The sequence below is a fragment of the Anoplolepis gracilipes genome, chromosome 17 (genome assembly GCF_047496725.1).
Source record: "Anoplolepis gracilipes chromosome 17, ASM4749672v1, whole genome shotgun sequence".
In the NCBI taxonomy this organism is placed as follows: Eukaryota; Metazoa; Arthropoda; class Insecta; order Hymenoptera; family Formicidae; genus Anoplolepis; species Anoplolepis gracilipes.
Genome location: NC_132986.1, coordinates 9,094,014 through 9,108,013, shown reverse-complemented (window position 1 = coordinate 9,108,013; position 14,000 = coordinate 9,094,014). Strand labels below are relative to the sequence as shown.

Sequence of the window (14,000 nt, the reverse complement as noted above, 5' to 3'; positions counted from 1 at the left end):
GTAATATAGTTTTAAAATTTATATTACGCTTGTATATAAAAATTAATTTTGAATTCTTTTCCTTGTTGGGCTAATTTTCAATTGTCACTTCATGGTGTCTTGGCTTTGATTCTAATTGCTTGTATGCAAAATCGTACAAGCAATTAGAGCTCTAATCTGCATCTATTGAGATAGAAAATGTGTCGGAGCTGTTTAGCGAGCTTCGGGGTAATACAATTAAATATTGAACGGAAGCGAACAGTGATTACTATGCTAATCAATTCTTTCGACTGTTCCCGTGGCCAGAACTTCTTCAAGGACGCCTGGAACACCTTCGATTTCATCACAGTAATCGGCAGCATCGTGGACGCCCTCGTGATCGAGTTCGGGGTACGTAGAGCATCATAAAAGTAGTCGAAAAGAGAGTATAAATGTGTTAATCGCGCTCTAGATACTATAACCCGTAATAGAACTCTTCCAGGTATATGCACATGTAATCGAAAATCTCCCGGGAAATCCGAGGCTATGCTGGGATGGTTGCTTGTTTTGACGAGAAATTATTCCGATCAAGTCGCACGAAACGTCAGCATTGATCCAGTAGGTTGATACAAATAAAGGTGGTGATAGTGCAAACAAATAGTTGTATGACAAATTTGATATATTTGTGTGTCTGTATATATTTTTTTAATTATGAAAAACTGTATTATGTTTTAAAATTTAGTGTTGTAAAGGGAAAATTAGAATTTTAACGTGTACACAAAATGAGTATTAGCTATTTTTTAAGGATTAAAAATTGAGGGTTGATTGTTAAAAATACACTTGAAAAACATAATATGTTTTAAAATTTAAAAATATATATTGATCACGAAAAAAAGTGAACGAATGAAATTTCTTCTTGATAATATAATGCGAAAAACGCACTGTGCCACCTTTTCGTAGTGTTTCAACATACTAGATTAATTCTCATGTTTGAAGCAAATTTATTCGGAATGCACTTCTGGTCGAAACACGCATCTATAACAGTGAACCTTAATCGTCGCGGCAGTGTTGCTTGATGTGTACCTTTGCCTTTCGTTTAACCCTTTTGCTGCTTACTTAGATTCGCCGTGCAACCGTGTGACAAGCTAGAAGGTAAATTAAGACAATCGAAGTATATCTCAAATACCTTTGTATCTTTTTAGCTTCGTGCTGCATTCATACGCTATATACATCACACTATACATTGCTACATTTGCACAGTATAGTAAAACAATAAGCTACTTACACATAAACATCTTCCCGATACAAATCCTGTATTCTATCATAGGTACCTTCTCCTTTTAATATATATCAATATTCTGTGACTAGATCAATCTGTGATTAGAGAGATTAATCAATGTCAATTGTATAATTTGGAAGCAGGAGAGGAAATACGTACTATATAGAATATTGATCTACTTTCTTCCAAGTCATACAATGGCATTGGTTATTTAAATTCCACTGACGTAGAAATTACGATCTAGTCAAACATATATGTATATGAATAATTAAATTGCAGTTCAGAGAAAATATACAATAAATAAAAATATTTTTTTTTTTTTATATATATATATATATATATATATTTGTTCTCTGCTTGTGCTTGAAAAATATTTTTGATAAAAATATGTTTTAGAAATGCAGGTAAGAGAATAGATAGAATTATCGTAAAGTGAGTATTAATCCTGGTATATTGAAACGAGTTGCTTATGAAATTCTTCCATCATCAGTGTCCATTTCGTAGTTATTGTGTCCTTATTGTAATTGCCAGAAGTTGAACAATCAGAAGTTCAATATTAGGGATGGAATAATCTCGCAATCTCGCATATTTCTGTAATAGGATCGTTTTCGAGCTGTTTTCGAGCTGTTTACGAGCGCGCCTAGTGCTGGCCAGGAAAAGAAGGTATAAAATTACTATACAATTTTTACGTTGGCGACGTAAGTTGGCAGCAGATATTGCAAGTACAAAATGAATATCAAATATGATTCTCTCAACTTTAAATTTTATTTTTGTGTAGCGATCAAGTGTCAACTATATATCTATATATCTATATATCTATATACATATATATATATATATATATATATATATATATATAATATATATATATATATATATATATATATATAATATGTATATACACGAGTCTTTCTCTTTCTTTGTAATTCCTTTCGTCAGAAAAAAGATTACAATTATTTCAAACATAGCTATCTTTATACATTATTATCGTTTCTCGATATGTTTTTAGCAAAATTTGTGGTAAATGTGGTGAATGAGATTGATATAATTTTTTATTTACAATTATTTCCAGATAAAAAATAACTAGGTTCCGAAGATAGTGTTTTATATTCTCTTGAAGCTCTTCCTGAATCATTTTTAGATCAAGTCACTTTTATCCCGTTTACTTATCCTGTGTGCATGCACTTTTCTAAATACATAAACTATTCGTACATTTTACACTAACAGTCTCGTACATTTTACAACATTGACACCAATCCAGATAGTTGTTACATTGTAGTCACACTACAGACTATACTTTAAAGGCATATGGATGCGGTGTCTAATTAATCTTGATTTCAATTTATTAAATCGTTTTTCTGATGCAAATATCGGACGTGAGTTTATTATTACAGCAAAAGGGTAACGTAATAACGTTTCTATTTACGTAATTACGTTAGAATTAAATAATTAAAATAACTCAATTATGAAAATAAAACGTAATTTTCCATTAACATAGTTTAAGTTCAAAAGTTTATCAGTGTTAGAATTATCCCAGCGGCTCTGACTTATATAATATTGATATAAAAGTTTATTAAACAATTCATATAAACGCTCGAAACTAATTTTTTAATGAAACGCCAATTTAACTTACTGACAACAAAAATACAACTAGTTTATTGTTATGACAACTAGTTTATTATATTAAAAATAGTTCTCTTTGTATGATATAATAATTTAATAATTATTAGAGTAATACATTTTAATTTTTCGTTTCCTCTTTTACCAGTGATCTTGCATTCTCAAACCCTTAGTCTCTGTTAAATTTTAACAAAATTATATTTTAATAAACATTTTTATTTTTATACTACGTGAAATATTTTCGCTTTAAAGCTTCGTTCGTGCATCGCCAAGGTAGAAAGAGGATACGCCGAAAGGATTGATATCCTTTGACGCGTTATACGCAAACGCCGAAACGCTGCACGTACGAAGCTCCGTTTTGGGGCGCGATAACAAGTCGACATTTTGTGGGGTTAAGTGCAATTTTCTCTGTCCCCTGCAGGAGAATTTCATCAACGTCGGCTTCCTGAGGCTCTTTCGCGCCGCCAGGCTGATCAAACTACTCAGACAGGGTTACACGATACGAATTTTACTCTGGACCTTCGTACAATCCTTTAAAGTAAGCCTTAATCTTTATCATCGATTCCTTTCATTTCACTGCATATTATGAATGTAATTATTACTTTGGTTTTTCAACAACTTTGTTTGTTATATAAATTTAGGAAGTCATATTTGTCACCAGTTTCTATATAACTATAATTATCTGAAAGATAGCCGAACGATAATGAAAAGTCGTCTTCTTCCAGGCTCTGCCTTACGTTTGTCTTCTCATAGCAATGCTGTTCTTCATCTACGCCATCATCGGTATGCAGGTATGAATCTCCTTTGCTTAAATTCCTAAAAAATTCCTATAAATCCGATCATTAAATGCACTTTTAAGGGATGACGTACAGAAGAGTGCAGGACTGGAGAGTAATATAATTGTTCAGAAAATTGATTAAAGTCATAATTGTATAATATTGTAGCAGAAATACATAAACCTGCTATAACTTTTCAAATATGTTTTCAACGTGAAAGCAAAAAATAACGCACTATGAAATTATTTAATCTTATTTATTTTTTACAAAAGAGATTCTCAAGTTCTTAAATAATTTTTAATTAATTTAAAAAATTTGTACGGTTGACCAAAAATCTCCCATTTTGTCTATAAAATAAGAAATTATCGGCGCAACATAATTAAATTATCGCTATATCATTATCTAAATATTTATTACTACTTTGGAAAAAAAAAAAAAAAAAAATCTGAGATTAATACTAAAAACTAAAAACATTTGTATGTAATATTCTCAACTTCGAATCGAAAGAGAAACGTCGAGTGTCGATATAACATCGACATAGTTTCTGGCACGCGAAACTTTGCAGATTAGGAATTTTAAATGACAGACAGCTGACAACCTAAAATTGTCCGTTGTCAGGTCTTTGGCAATATAGAGAACGATCCGGAATCAGCGATCGATGATCACAACAACTTTCAGTCCTTCTTCGCCGGTCTTATGTTGCTTTTTCGGTGAGTCGAGCAGCTAGATTGACTGCCGCTTCGACGGCAGCGAATAAGATGACCTCCGACCGATCAGCGGCTGATCCGACTGTCGTTTTCCTTTCGTACGAAGAGACAAATCCTAATGCGAACTAACATATCATTTTTGCTTTCTTTCATCGTGATTTAAAAAAAAAAAAAAAAAAAAAAACAATTTTCCCATTTACCTTCACCAATCTTTCTCTCTTTTAAAATTTATCTTCGTGCGAGAAGAAGAAACACTTTTGGGACAAACCTGATCCGTCGTCGCGATCTTTCACGATGCTTCGCGCATGTATCGCAAAAGAATCCCTATGACGTCATGGGAAACTAGCATGGAAGATCTTATCTCTGTATCGATAATGTGTTACAGAGAAGAAATTGTTAAATGTGCCTTGGATGTTACACGATGTTTTAATCTCGTTTGCAATAACAATTTACAATTATCTGTGGAAAAGGGAGCTTTTATACGAAATGTACCGATCACTGTTTTTCTTCGGCACTTACGGTGCGAGCGAAGCACTGTTAAAGATCTTGCGCGACGCAGATGTGGGAGACGTCGTCGAATGTAGAGTGAGAAGTTGAACGGAATATATGAAAGTATGATCGTCGTAAATTAACTCTACGCTAGCGTATTGCTTTGTTGGCATGAGCTGTAACGAGAGTAAGCTGCTCGACGTGTTAATCTGTTGTGTGACACATCCCAGTTAGTAAACAATCCTATAGAGAAGTTCCGCATAGTCATGCCTGCGTTAGAATTGAAGTTGAAGTTATGTTGAAGTTTTGATTAAGACGGTGCTTGAGAGAATAAAATTTCTCGTTAAAAATATGATTAAGTTTATATTAAAATGGTGTAATATTTATATATCACATAAATTTATTGAATATTCCACTATCAAATTGTCGACAAAGATTTAATTACCGAATTTTTGACTTGTCAAAATTAAAAAGGTTTTGACGAAATAAGTTTTTAATTAGTCGCTTTATAGACAACAATAGATTAATGATTTATTACAAGACAGGCATAAATGATTTACATCTCAATTCTCCCGAGCACACCGTCTATTTGTTGAAAGAAAAAGTATGTGAAAGGTTGTAGTTAGAAAGTATTATACAATATTGAATTACTATATAATACTCATCACATACACAGAACTGTCGAAGCGAACAAACAAAAATCAAAAAAATGGTCGTCCAGCGAGAAGAAAAGCAGAGAAAATCAATTATTTTTATTCGATTTTTTTATTACTTAAAAAAGAAAAAAAAAGAAAAAAAAAAAAAAAAAAAACAAATCATATTTGCTGATGCAAAATTGTAATGCCGGTCGCGCCATTTTGGCTGCTTTTTTTCTGTGACTCTCAGGTATTCGGTAACATCGCGCTGGATCCTGATACTGCTATTACCAAGCACAACAATTTCCAAAGCTTCATACAAGGTCTGATGCTGCTTTTTCGGTAAGTAAAGTCACGTCAGAAGCATCTAACAAGCTAACTGTTTAACCATTCAATTTGGCCACGCGATTATGCGCGCAATTTGCGAAACGATCGAACGAGCTTTCACGCTCATCACCTGCGGCAAGCTACTTATCACGACTTTTTGTTACAATTTGCGAAAATATGATGCAGAAAACGATTTAAGTTTTCTTTCGGACAACGATGGAAAAGTAGACTGATCTTTGAAGACGTTCACGTGACAAGGCTCTAATATTAAAGGTCGTTTGTATGTTGAAAGTGATCTTTAGTTCATCATCTTTGTTGCATCAATTTTTTTATCTTAATTGCAAAAAAATCTCAAAGATCTTAATTTCTCTAATGTATTTTTAATGTATAATGTCTCTAGTAAGAAAATAATTTAATTACATGCATTATAATTCAGAGAGAGAGAGAGAGAGAGTGAGTGAGAGAGAGAGAGAGAGAGAGAGAGAGAGAGAGAGAGAGAAAGATTGATATTAGCAGACTCAACCTAAACTATAATAAAAATAATTTAAAATAAATATTAAATATTAAATTCAATTTTCGGAAAATGACTTATGCCATTGTCACGCTGAACGTTCCAGCTATCACGACTATCATCGTGAAGTCTTCCAATCGCTTAATTCGTATTATTTTCAGATGTATGTTCACAGCAGGCCTTTTCGCTTCGATTCAACCACGTATTATTATAAAGTTGTTAGCATTAAATTGAGCACACGCAGAAGCAGAATCAGGCTAAACGACACAGTATATTCAGAGCAAACAAAATAACACACAGCAGCCTCATGTAGAAATTGAGTTCGCCATCTTAAGTTTGCAATTTCTAGATCACTTTTGATGTTGCATAAGGTATCAGATCTCGTGCATGCCGCGCTTGCGAGAGAGATGGGCCTAATTTCTTATTCCCCTTAGACTCGAATAAAACAACGTGAAAATGTGGTTGATTAACAACAACATTAATGACATCAATTTTAAAGCAAATTCAATATGAGAAAATAATTAATAAAATTCTTATTTTTACATATAATGTTATATGTAAATATAGCTCCACATTTAGTATGTGTGTTTACTTAAAACTGAGGAGATTATAGCAATTGGGCATTCAACGTACGCTGCAAAAGATGCAATGTCATAATTTGAAGACTATTGCATGCATTTTTTTATCATTGCAAAAAAAGCTGCATTAAAATAATATAAATGAATGTTTGTTCACACAATTCACTCGAGGATAAACGTTCACGAGACAAATCCATTCGCGATTAAAAATTTATTATTTATTATATCTAGCCAGACAAAGGGAGACAAATGACGCAGCATATTGTATCTAGATTAAAGTCTTGTAAATATCTTTGCTAAAATGCGATTTTTTTATACTTTAAGAAAACTGACATTGAGTTTTTGTTCTGAATTAACGAAACAGAATTACTTAACAAAAAAAAATATTTAAATAGATTTTAAAAATGGATTTGTACTCACACAATCAATTGCATCTTAGGTACAATAAGTCACCGCAATATTTAGCAGTAATATCATGTTAAACACTCATATCGTTGTGGGTTTAACTTTATTAAACTTAGAGTTCTAAAAGGCTTGCATGCAATAATAAGCGCAGCTTTGACGCAAGCAATGCACTAGATCGCTGAAGCGTATTCGCGATTTCTCCTTTCAATCAAACGTTTTAATCCACCATTGGACTCAAGGAGCAATCTTCTCAGGTGTGCTACGGGTGAGGCCTGGCCGAACATCATGTTGGACTGCATAAAGGGTCGTCCCTGCGATCCTAAGGCCGAGAAGAATGAGCCGGGTGGTTGCGGCTCCAATATCGCCTACGCTTACTTCGTGTCCTTCATCTTCTTCTGCTCGTTTCTCATGCTGAATCTCTTTGTCGCTGTCATCATGGACAACTTTGATTATCTCACGCGAGACTCGTCGATCTTAGGCGCTCATCATCTCGACGAATTCGTGCGGATCTGGGCCGAGTATGATCCAAACGCCACCGGCAAGATTCACTATACGGAAATGTACGACATGCTGAAGAACATGGACCCGCCGTTGGGGTTTGGCAACAAGTGTCCGAATCGCCTCGCGTACAAAAAGCTCATCAGGATGAATATGCCGGTGGACGGTGACGGTAAAGTGAACTTTACCTCCACGCTATTCGCTCTGATACGCGAAAACCTCAGCATAAAGATGCGATGCGGTGAGTTTACTAGATTCTATGCACGAGAAAAAAAATATAAATGCAGCAAAGTCATTAAAACCCCAGATTATAAATGTTAAGGTCTCAAATGTGAGTCTCTCTATTTTTTGGTGTTTTTTTATAATATATAAAATAAAAATTTTAAAAAGTATTAATCTCTTATTCTTAAAAATGTATTCGCTTAGAAATCACATCAGAGAATATCTTGATGTATTTTTTTTTAGAGACGTCACAAATAATAATTTTTGTTAAATATCTCAGATATTATTTCCTTTTTAATCAAATTTTAATGCTACAACTCTCTCGATAATTAATTATACATTGAATGAATAATTCCGACATTGATCTTTGCGTCGTTCTAGCCGACGAAATGAATCAAGCTAATGATGAACTGCGGGACACGATCAGAAGTATTTGGCCTCTGCAAGCGAAAAAAATGTTGGACCTTTTGATACCTAGGAACGAAGGTAAGATTTGCCCTTCTTTTCAAAGAGACGTTACATTTTGCAACACATTAGTGATCATCGCGCGATGATTTTTTTTTTTTTTCAGAATTGGGCAGAGACAAGCTCACCGTGGGTAAGATATACGTCTGTCTTCTGATAATCGAAAGTTGGAGATCGAAGTCAAAGCCTCCCGAACAGGTGAGTCGAGCAAAATCTAAATATCTTTCATACGAACCATTGCAGATTTTAAAGATACCTTTTAAAGTCTCTTTGAGATCCTTCAATTACGATTTTCTCTTATTTGAATCTCTTGTCTTTTCCTTGTTAATTAATTGAAAATAAATTCAAAATAAAAATTGATATATGATAATAAATATTTATTAAAAGATTTGTGCGTTTTGTACATTTTTATTGTAGAAAAAAAAAAAAAACAAATTAGAAAATCGAAATTGAAGATTGAGAATGGAGTTGGAATGAATGTATTTGTCGTTGGCTTCTTCGTGATAGGACATCATACTCGCGAGTGAATCTCGAGTAGAGAATTTTCCGAAATTTCATTGTAATTTCCATAACTCGAACGAGAATTTCAGTATTGTCATAAAATTCTTTCTCGATTATTATAGAAATATTTCTGATAGTTCGAGTTTATTAGCCGATTTGTCATACCATACATCAATCATAGTTTCGATGTCTAACGAAAAATATAAAAAATTCATTATAAATTCATTAAGCGATTTTAAATACATGAAATAATAAATGTTTTTTTCACTTATATTTTTATTTGATTTAATGGGACATTAAGTTAAATTATTTATTTGGTAACATGAAAAAGATGCAATCTGTCTGTTTTTTTTTAAATTAAATATGTCAATGTATATAGAAATAGTTGGATGTCATTTCACTCGAACATTATAATTTGAAATGTGTGCAAGTAATTAAAATAGATATCACCCACTATCGGTCTATTAATTGCCGTTAATTTATAAACAAATTGCTAATATAAATCATCATATAAAACTATACATCGATGGTAGATCAAAAATTAAATTGATCTCTATCAAAAAATTTCATTTTTTAACAGCAATTGATGGACTGATCGAATAGCAACATTTGTCCATCATAGATAGTTCTGAAACTTCTGAATGAATTCAGTTTAGACTGTTAGATAACAAGACACAATCTTATTATCTTTTTTTTTTTTTTTTATTGGAGACTAGAACAAAAATTCTAATTTTTTTTTTAGAAAAATTGAATAATTACTAATACTTAATTTACATCAAATTACTTTATCAAAAGTATCCAATTCGAAGGATATTCACGTAACTTTCAATCATCTTCTTGTATCTTTTCTCTTTATTTTCCAGAACGATAACGATCTTATCGATAACGATAATGCTGGGCAAAGTCCTGCAGCCCAGGCGGTAGTACTTACTTTTTCTCTTACTTATTATCTTCTCTTAACATACACTATTTCATTTTTTTGGGCTGTATGTTTATGTTCAAATTCTAATCACACTTGTCTTCGTTTTATGTTAAATGCGTAGTGCTGCAATAGTATTCTTGCTCTTTTTATCAATTTTTACTCTAACATTTTCAGAAACAAATAAATAATATTGTGCAAGAGAAAGAGAGAGCGAATCTTTTGCAGCCGACGCTTTCTTTTTTTTTTTTTGTAAAATAACACTTTTTATAATCAAAATTTTCCTACTTTATTCTTCATTCATATCCAGAGGCACATTATGCAGGAAAGATGCATATAAAGTGTCCTACGAAATGCAATTTATGTTTCAAAAATGTAGAAAATATATTACAATAAAAATGCAGAAAAAATATTACAATAAAAAAGTAATTTAATTTCTCTCGACAACGTATTATATGTATAAACGATTAAAATTTTTTTAGCTATAAAACTTTCATAATATAATATTACTGTCTTTGTTTATATTTTAAACGTATTGGAGATAGAAATTTCATGCACAAAACACCTAAAATAATACAATTTGTAATTAATCTTTTCTGTTTCTAGTTATATATATATATATATATATATCAAGACTTTGATTGTGCCTCTGGTATATTTTTTCTAAAATTAACATTCGGCACACACAATCTTTCTTCTCACTCCTCACACGTGTACAATTTTAATCTATCTTTCGTTTATGTAACGTAGCCTTTTATTTGTCACTAAAATGATCACATACACACACACTGTACACACACGGGCGTATCGGAATAGCCATTGTTATGAATATAATATCATCTAATTTAAAAATAAATTTAAAGAATATTGCGCATGTAAATATAAAAATATGTAAATTTTATTCTTTAATTTCTCTTTTCAGCTTTAATGTGAATATCAATTTCGCAAAATATGACTGTAAATTGTGTCATATAATTGAGATTAAATATTCAATATAAAAAAGACATCGTAATCAGACTTTAAAATTAAAAAAAAAATTTTGTACAATTTAAAATGTAATCTTGCAAAATTTAATCTTTTCTTCCTTCTTTGAAAAGATCCAAGATATAGATAAGTAAAGATGAAAATACTTGATTAAATAACATACTTAATTTAAAAAATAATAATATTAATGGTCGTTCCGTATGCGATAAAATAACATGGCAATACACTTTATCTTATTTAGGCACTTATTATATTAGAAACGTAATATAATACTTAATAGATCTTTAATCAGGCTTATATACGAATTAGTGTCTAGATATTTAGCCGCCTTTTTGCGGAGAGGATTTTCCTTTTTCTAATCGCACGTTTCCTCTTATCAAGCTAGTTTAGGATAACATCGAAGAATAGCTCTCACTTGTGATCTATATATCACAAAGGGAAGACAATCGATCTCTTCTCTGTCTGAATTTCGACGTGGTCCCCCATACGAGGCCCCCTTCCTTCCCACCCCAGTGTGATATATACGATTGTAAAACATTGTCAGAGTTGTTTTAGTCGTCGTGTTGTTGCTGACACGTGAGTAACACGTGGCTACATACGCACGTGTACGCACGTGTAGATATATCGGCTCTTTGTCCTACCAGCAATATAGCTGTGTGTAAGTAAATCATCTCCTAGAGCTCCGTTTCTCGCGCCTTTTTAGAGCGAAAAGTAGTAAAAAAAAAAAAAAAAAAAAAAAATGAGCCGATCGATTCTCGAACGTATATATTATATATAGTTCGCCTTTTGCCTCAATCTTTACGACAATCGCCTCTCTCTCTTTTTAGATATATACACTCCTTTCTTGCCAAGCAAGCCTTTTCTCGATTAATTGAAAATATTATAGCAGCCGATCTTAGATCGTGATGTAGAACATTCCTTTTCATTCTGCCGAACTGTCACTTTGCTCGCGAGCATTTAATGAACTTTTTTCTCCTTTATTTAGTTTGATGCAAACCTTTCAAAGTAGTAAAAGTTGGAGAATTACATTTAATCCAAGCGATTTAACTTCGCGCTCATTGCAAACCTCAAGTGGTTTAAATCCTCAGATAAATAGAAGATAATGCAACAAAATTTTCTAATAATAAAAATTTATCAACCATTGGATTATAAAATTATTAAAGAGATAAAGCGAATACGTATTATACAATATTTGAAAATTATTATTAATTTTTTTTTATTATTAGAAAATCATTGTGCATTGTATCATTTATACGGGGATATCGATCACCTCGCTTGATTCTTAATAAGAAAATAGAATCGAGGATCATCTAATATCTAAACGATAAACTCATTGTCAGATGTATAACAATAATGTGAAACTTAAAATTATGATTGATTGCTTTCTTAAAGAGATGTTAGATAATCCTAAGAAATCTTTTTTTTTTTTCAACCGATGCAAAATTAACGCAGTGAAACCGATAATGACGAATCCTGCTAGCTAATGCTGATCCCTTTTTCTTGTTTCTTACGAGTTTTATATCGCAATAGTGTAGAGAAGATTATAGGCACTTTTTTAACCAGCAAATTACAACAGTAGACTCGTAGTCTTGCCCAATTTATCCGATCGCTTTCTACTAGAAAACAATTTTCCGCTTTTAACTAGAACAATTCTCTGCTCTTTCAATTACACGTTACATTATTTGACACTTTCTATAACGTGTACACGCACGTTTTAATGTATTGACACATTTTAATATAAAAGATAAATAAATCTTAACAATTTATAATATAATATATACCAAACATTTTCTTATGGTATGATAGTAATTTTTTTAATTCAATATAAATAAGTTACTTTGAATTAATCTCTAATCAAATTGCGTTTTCAAGATGTTTGTGAAGAAGATAAGAAGTAACGATATTGATAATCACACTTTCTCCCGTGACAAACAATTTGTAGTTCAATAGTTGAAAAAGGATTTATTCACATCTGTTGCATTTTAAGTGTCTATTGATAGATGCAGCTCCCGTTTTACAGATTTAATAAGCACTTAATAATTCACTGACGTATAAAGGATGTCCCAAAAATGATGGTTTTAACAGCAATAATTTTTTATTGACAAAAGATTTAAAAAATTTTTATAAAATATCTGAAGAAAACAGACATTACGTAACATTTTTGAATACGTACTAATGATTTTGGGATGTCTCATAAAGCGGCATGTTCCAGATTCCTCAACCCTGGAATATACCTTTTATTCAAGCCCATTTTTTGCATATTAAGCAGCAGAATTTCGATTTTGCCCACAATTATTTGGCATATTTGGATGGTATTTGTGGAGTGAACTGTTCATGTTCTACCGTACATATTTAAATTGTTTGCAATAATTCATCAAATCAGTTATACATGTAATGTGTGCAAAAATTTTTATATTTCTAATTATTACAGCACAGAGAAAAATAATTCACAGCTCTGGTAGAACATCGAGACTTCACCCGTTTTATGCATGCTTACTGATAATTGCATTTTTGCAGTACTGTTACAATTTCTTTAAAAGAAAAAAAAAAAAAAAAAAAAAGATTAATCTCGTCTACTTACTAACACATTTGTGTTCACTTATTGTGTAACATTTTCGTACTCAAGGGAGAAAGAGAGAGAAAGGGAAATAACATTTCTTTTTGTATATATAATACATAATTTTGATCAACATATACAGGCTTTGCAATGCAATATGTTTTTATAAAAGATGTCCTGCTGCAATACCGTTTATGCTACTATTTTTGCAATTTTTGTCTTACACATATACGTTCTCTCGAACGTATACTCAGTATATAATCCGAAATAAAAAGAAAATCCGCCGTATAACCGACACAAGTAAACGCACTATCACGACATGCCTTTTTATCTAGCATGGCCGCCTCTTTACTCTAAAAATTCTTTCTCACCGTTTTTACACTATTAAGTCTCGACTTTGAATGCATCTGATCTTTATAAGCGTCTCGCATTCTACCACAATTTTTCGAGAGATCATCGACGAGAGGTAAAGCTAAAAAAAAAAGCCTGTATGTGCCTGTACATATATAGTTTACTTAAATGCGGAGGAAACAAAAAAAATGAGAAGAAAAAAGCGCAAAAAAAAAAAG

General features: G+C 31.9%; 1 protein-coding gene across 20 annotated transcripts in view; it reads left to right on the top strand.

The window, feature by feature from the left end:
• The window catches only part of Cac (calcium voltage-gated channel subunit cacophony), a 160,617-nt gene that overhangs the window by 131,753 nt on the left and 14,864 nt on the right, over positions 1–14,000 (top strand). For 13 of the 20 annotated variants that reach the window (XR_012048341.1, XM_072909374.1, XM_072909364.1 and 10 more), the window contains 8 exons: positions 286–369; positions 3,255–3,395; positions 3,583–3,648; positions 5,715–5,806; positions 7,540–8,024; positions 8,387–8,491; positions 8,577–8,668; positions 9,835–9,891. Coding sequence is in view for 19 of the 20 variants with exons in the window: in XM_072909374.1 (XP_072765475.1) it covers positions 286–369; positions 3,255–3,395; positions 3,583–3,648; positions 5,715–5,806; positions 7,540–8,024; positions 8,387–8,491; positions 8,577–8,668; positions 9,835–9,891 (1,122 nt within the window). In the remaining variant the exon portion in view is untranslated. Of the gene's footprint in view, positions 1–285; positions 370–3,254; positions 3,396–3,582; positions 3,649–4,251; positions 4,344–5,714; positions 5,807–7,539; positions 8,025–8,386; positions 8,492–8,576; positions 8,669–9,834; positions 9,892–14,000 lie in introns of all 20 variants that reach the window. The other 7 variants (XM_072909368.1, XM_072909373.1, XM_072909366.1 and 4 more) reach the window with 3 other exon arrangements.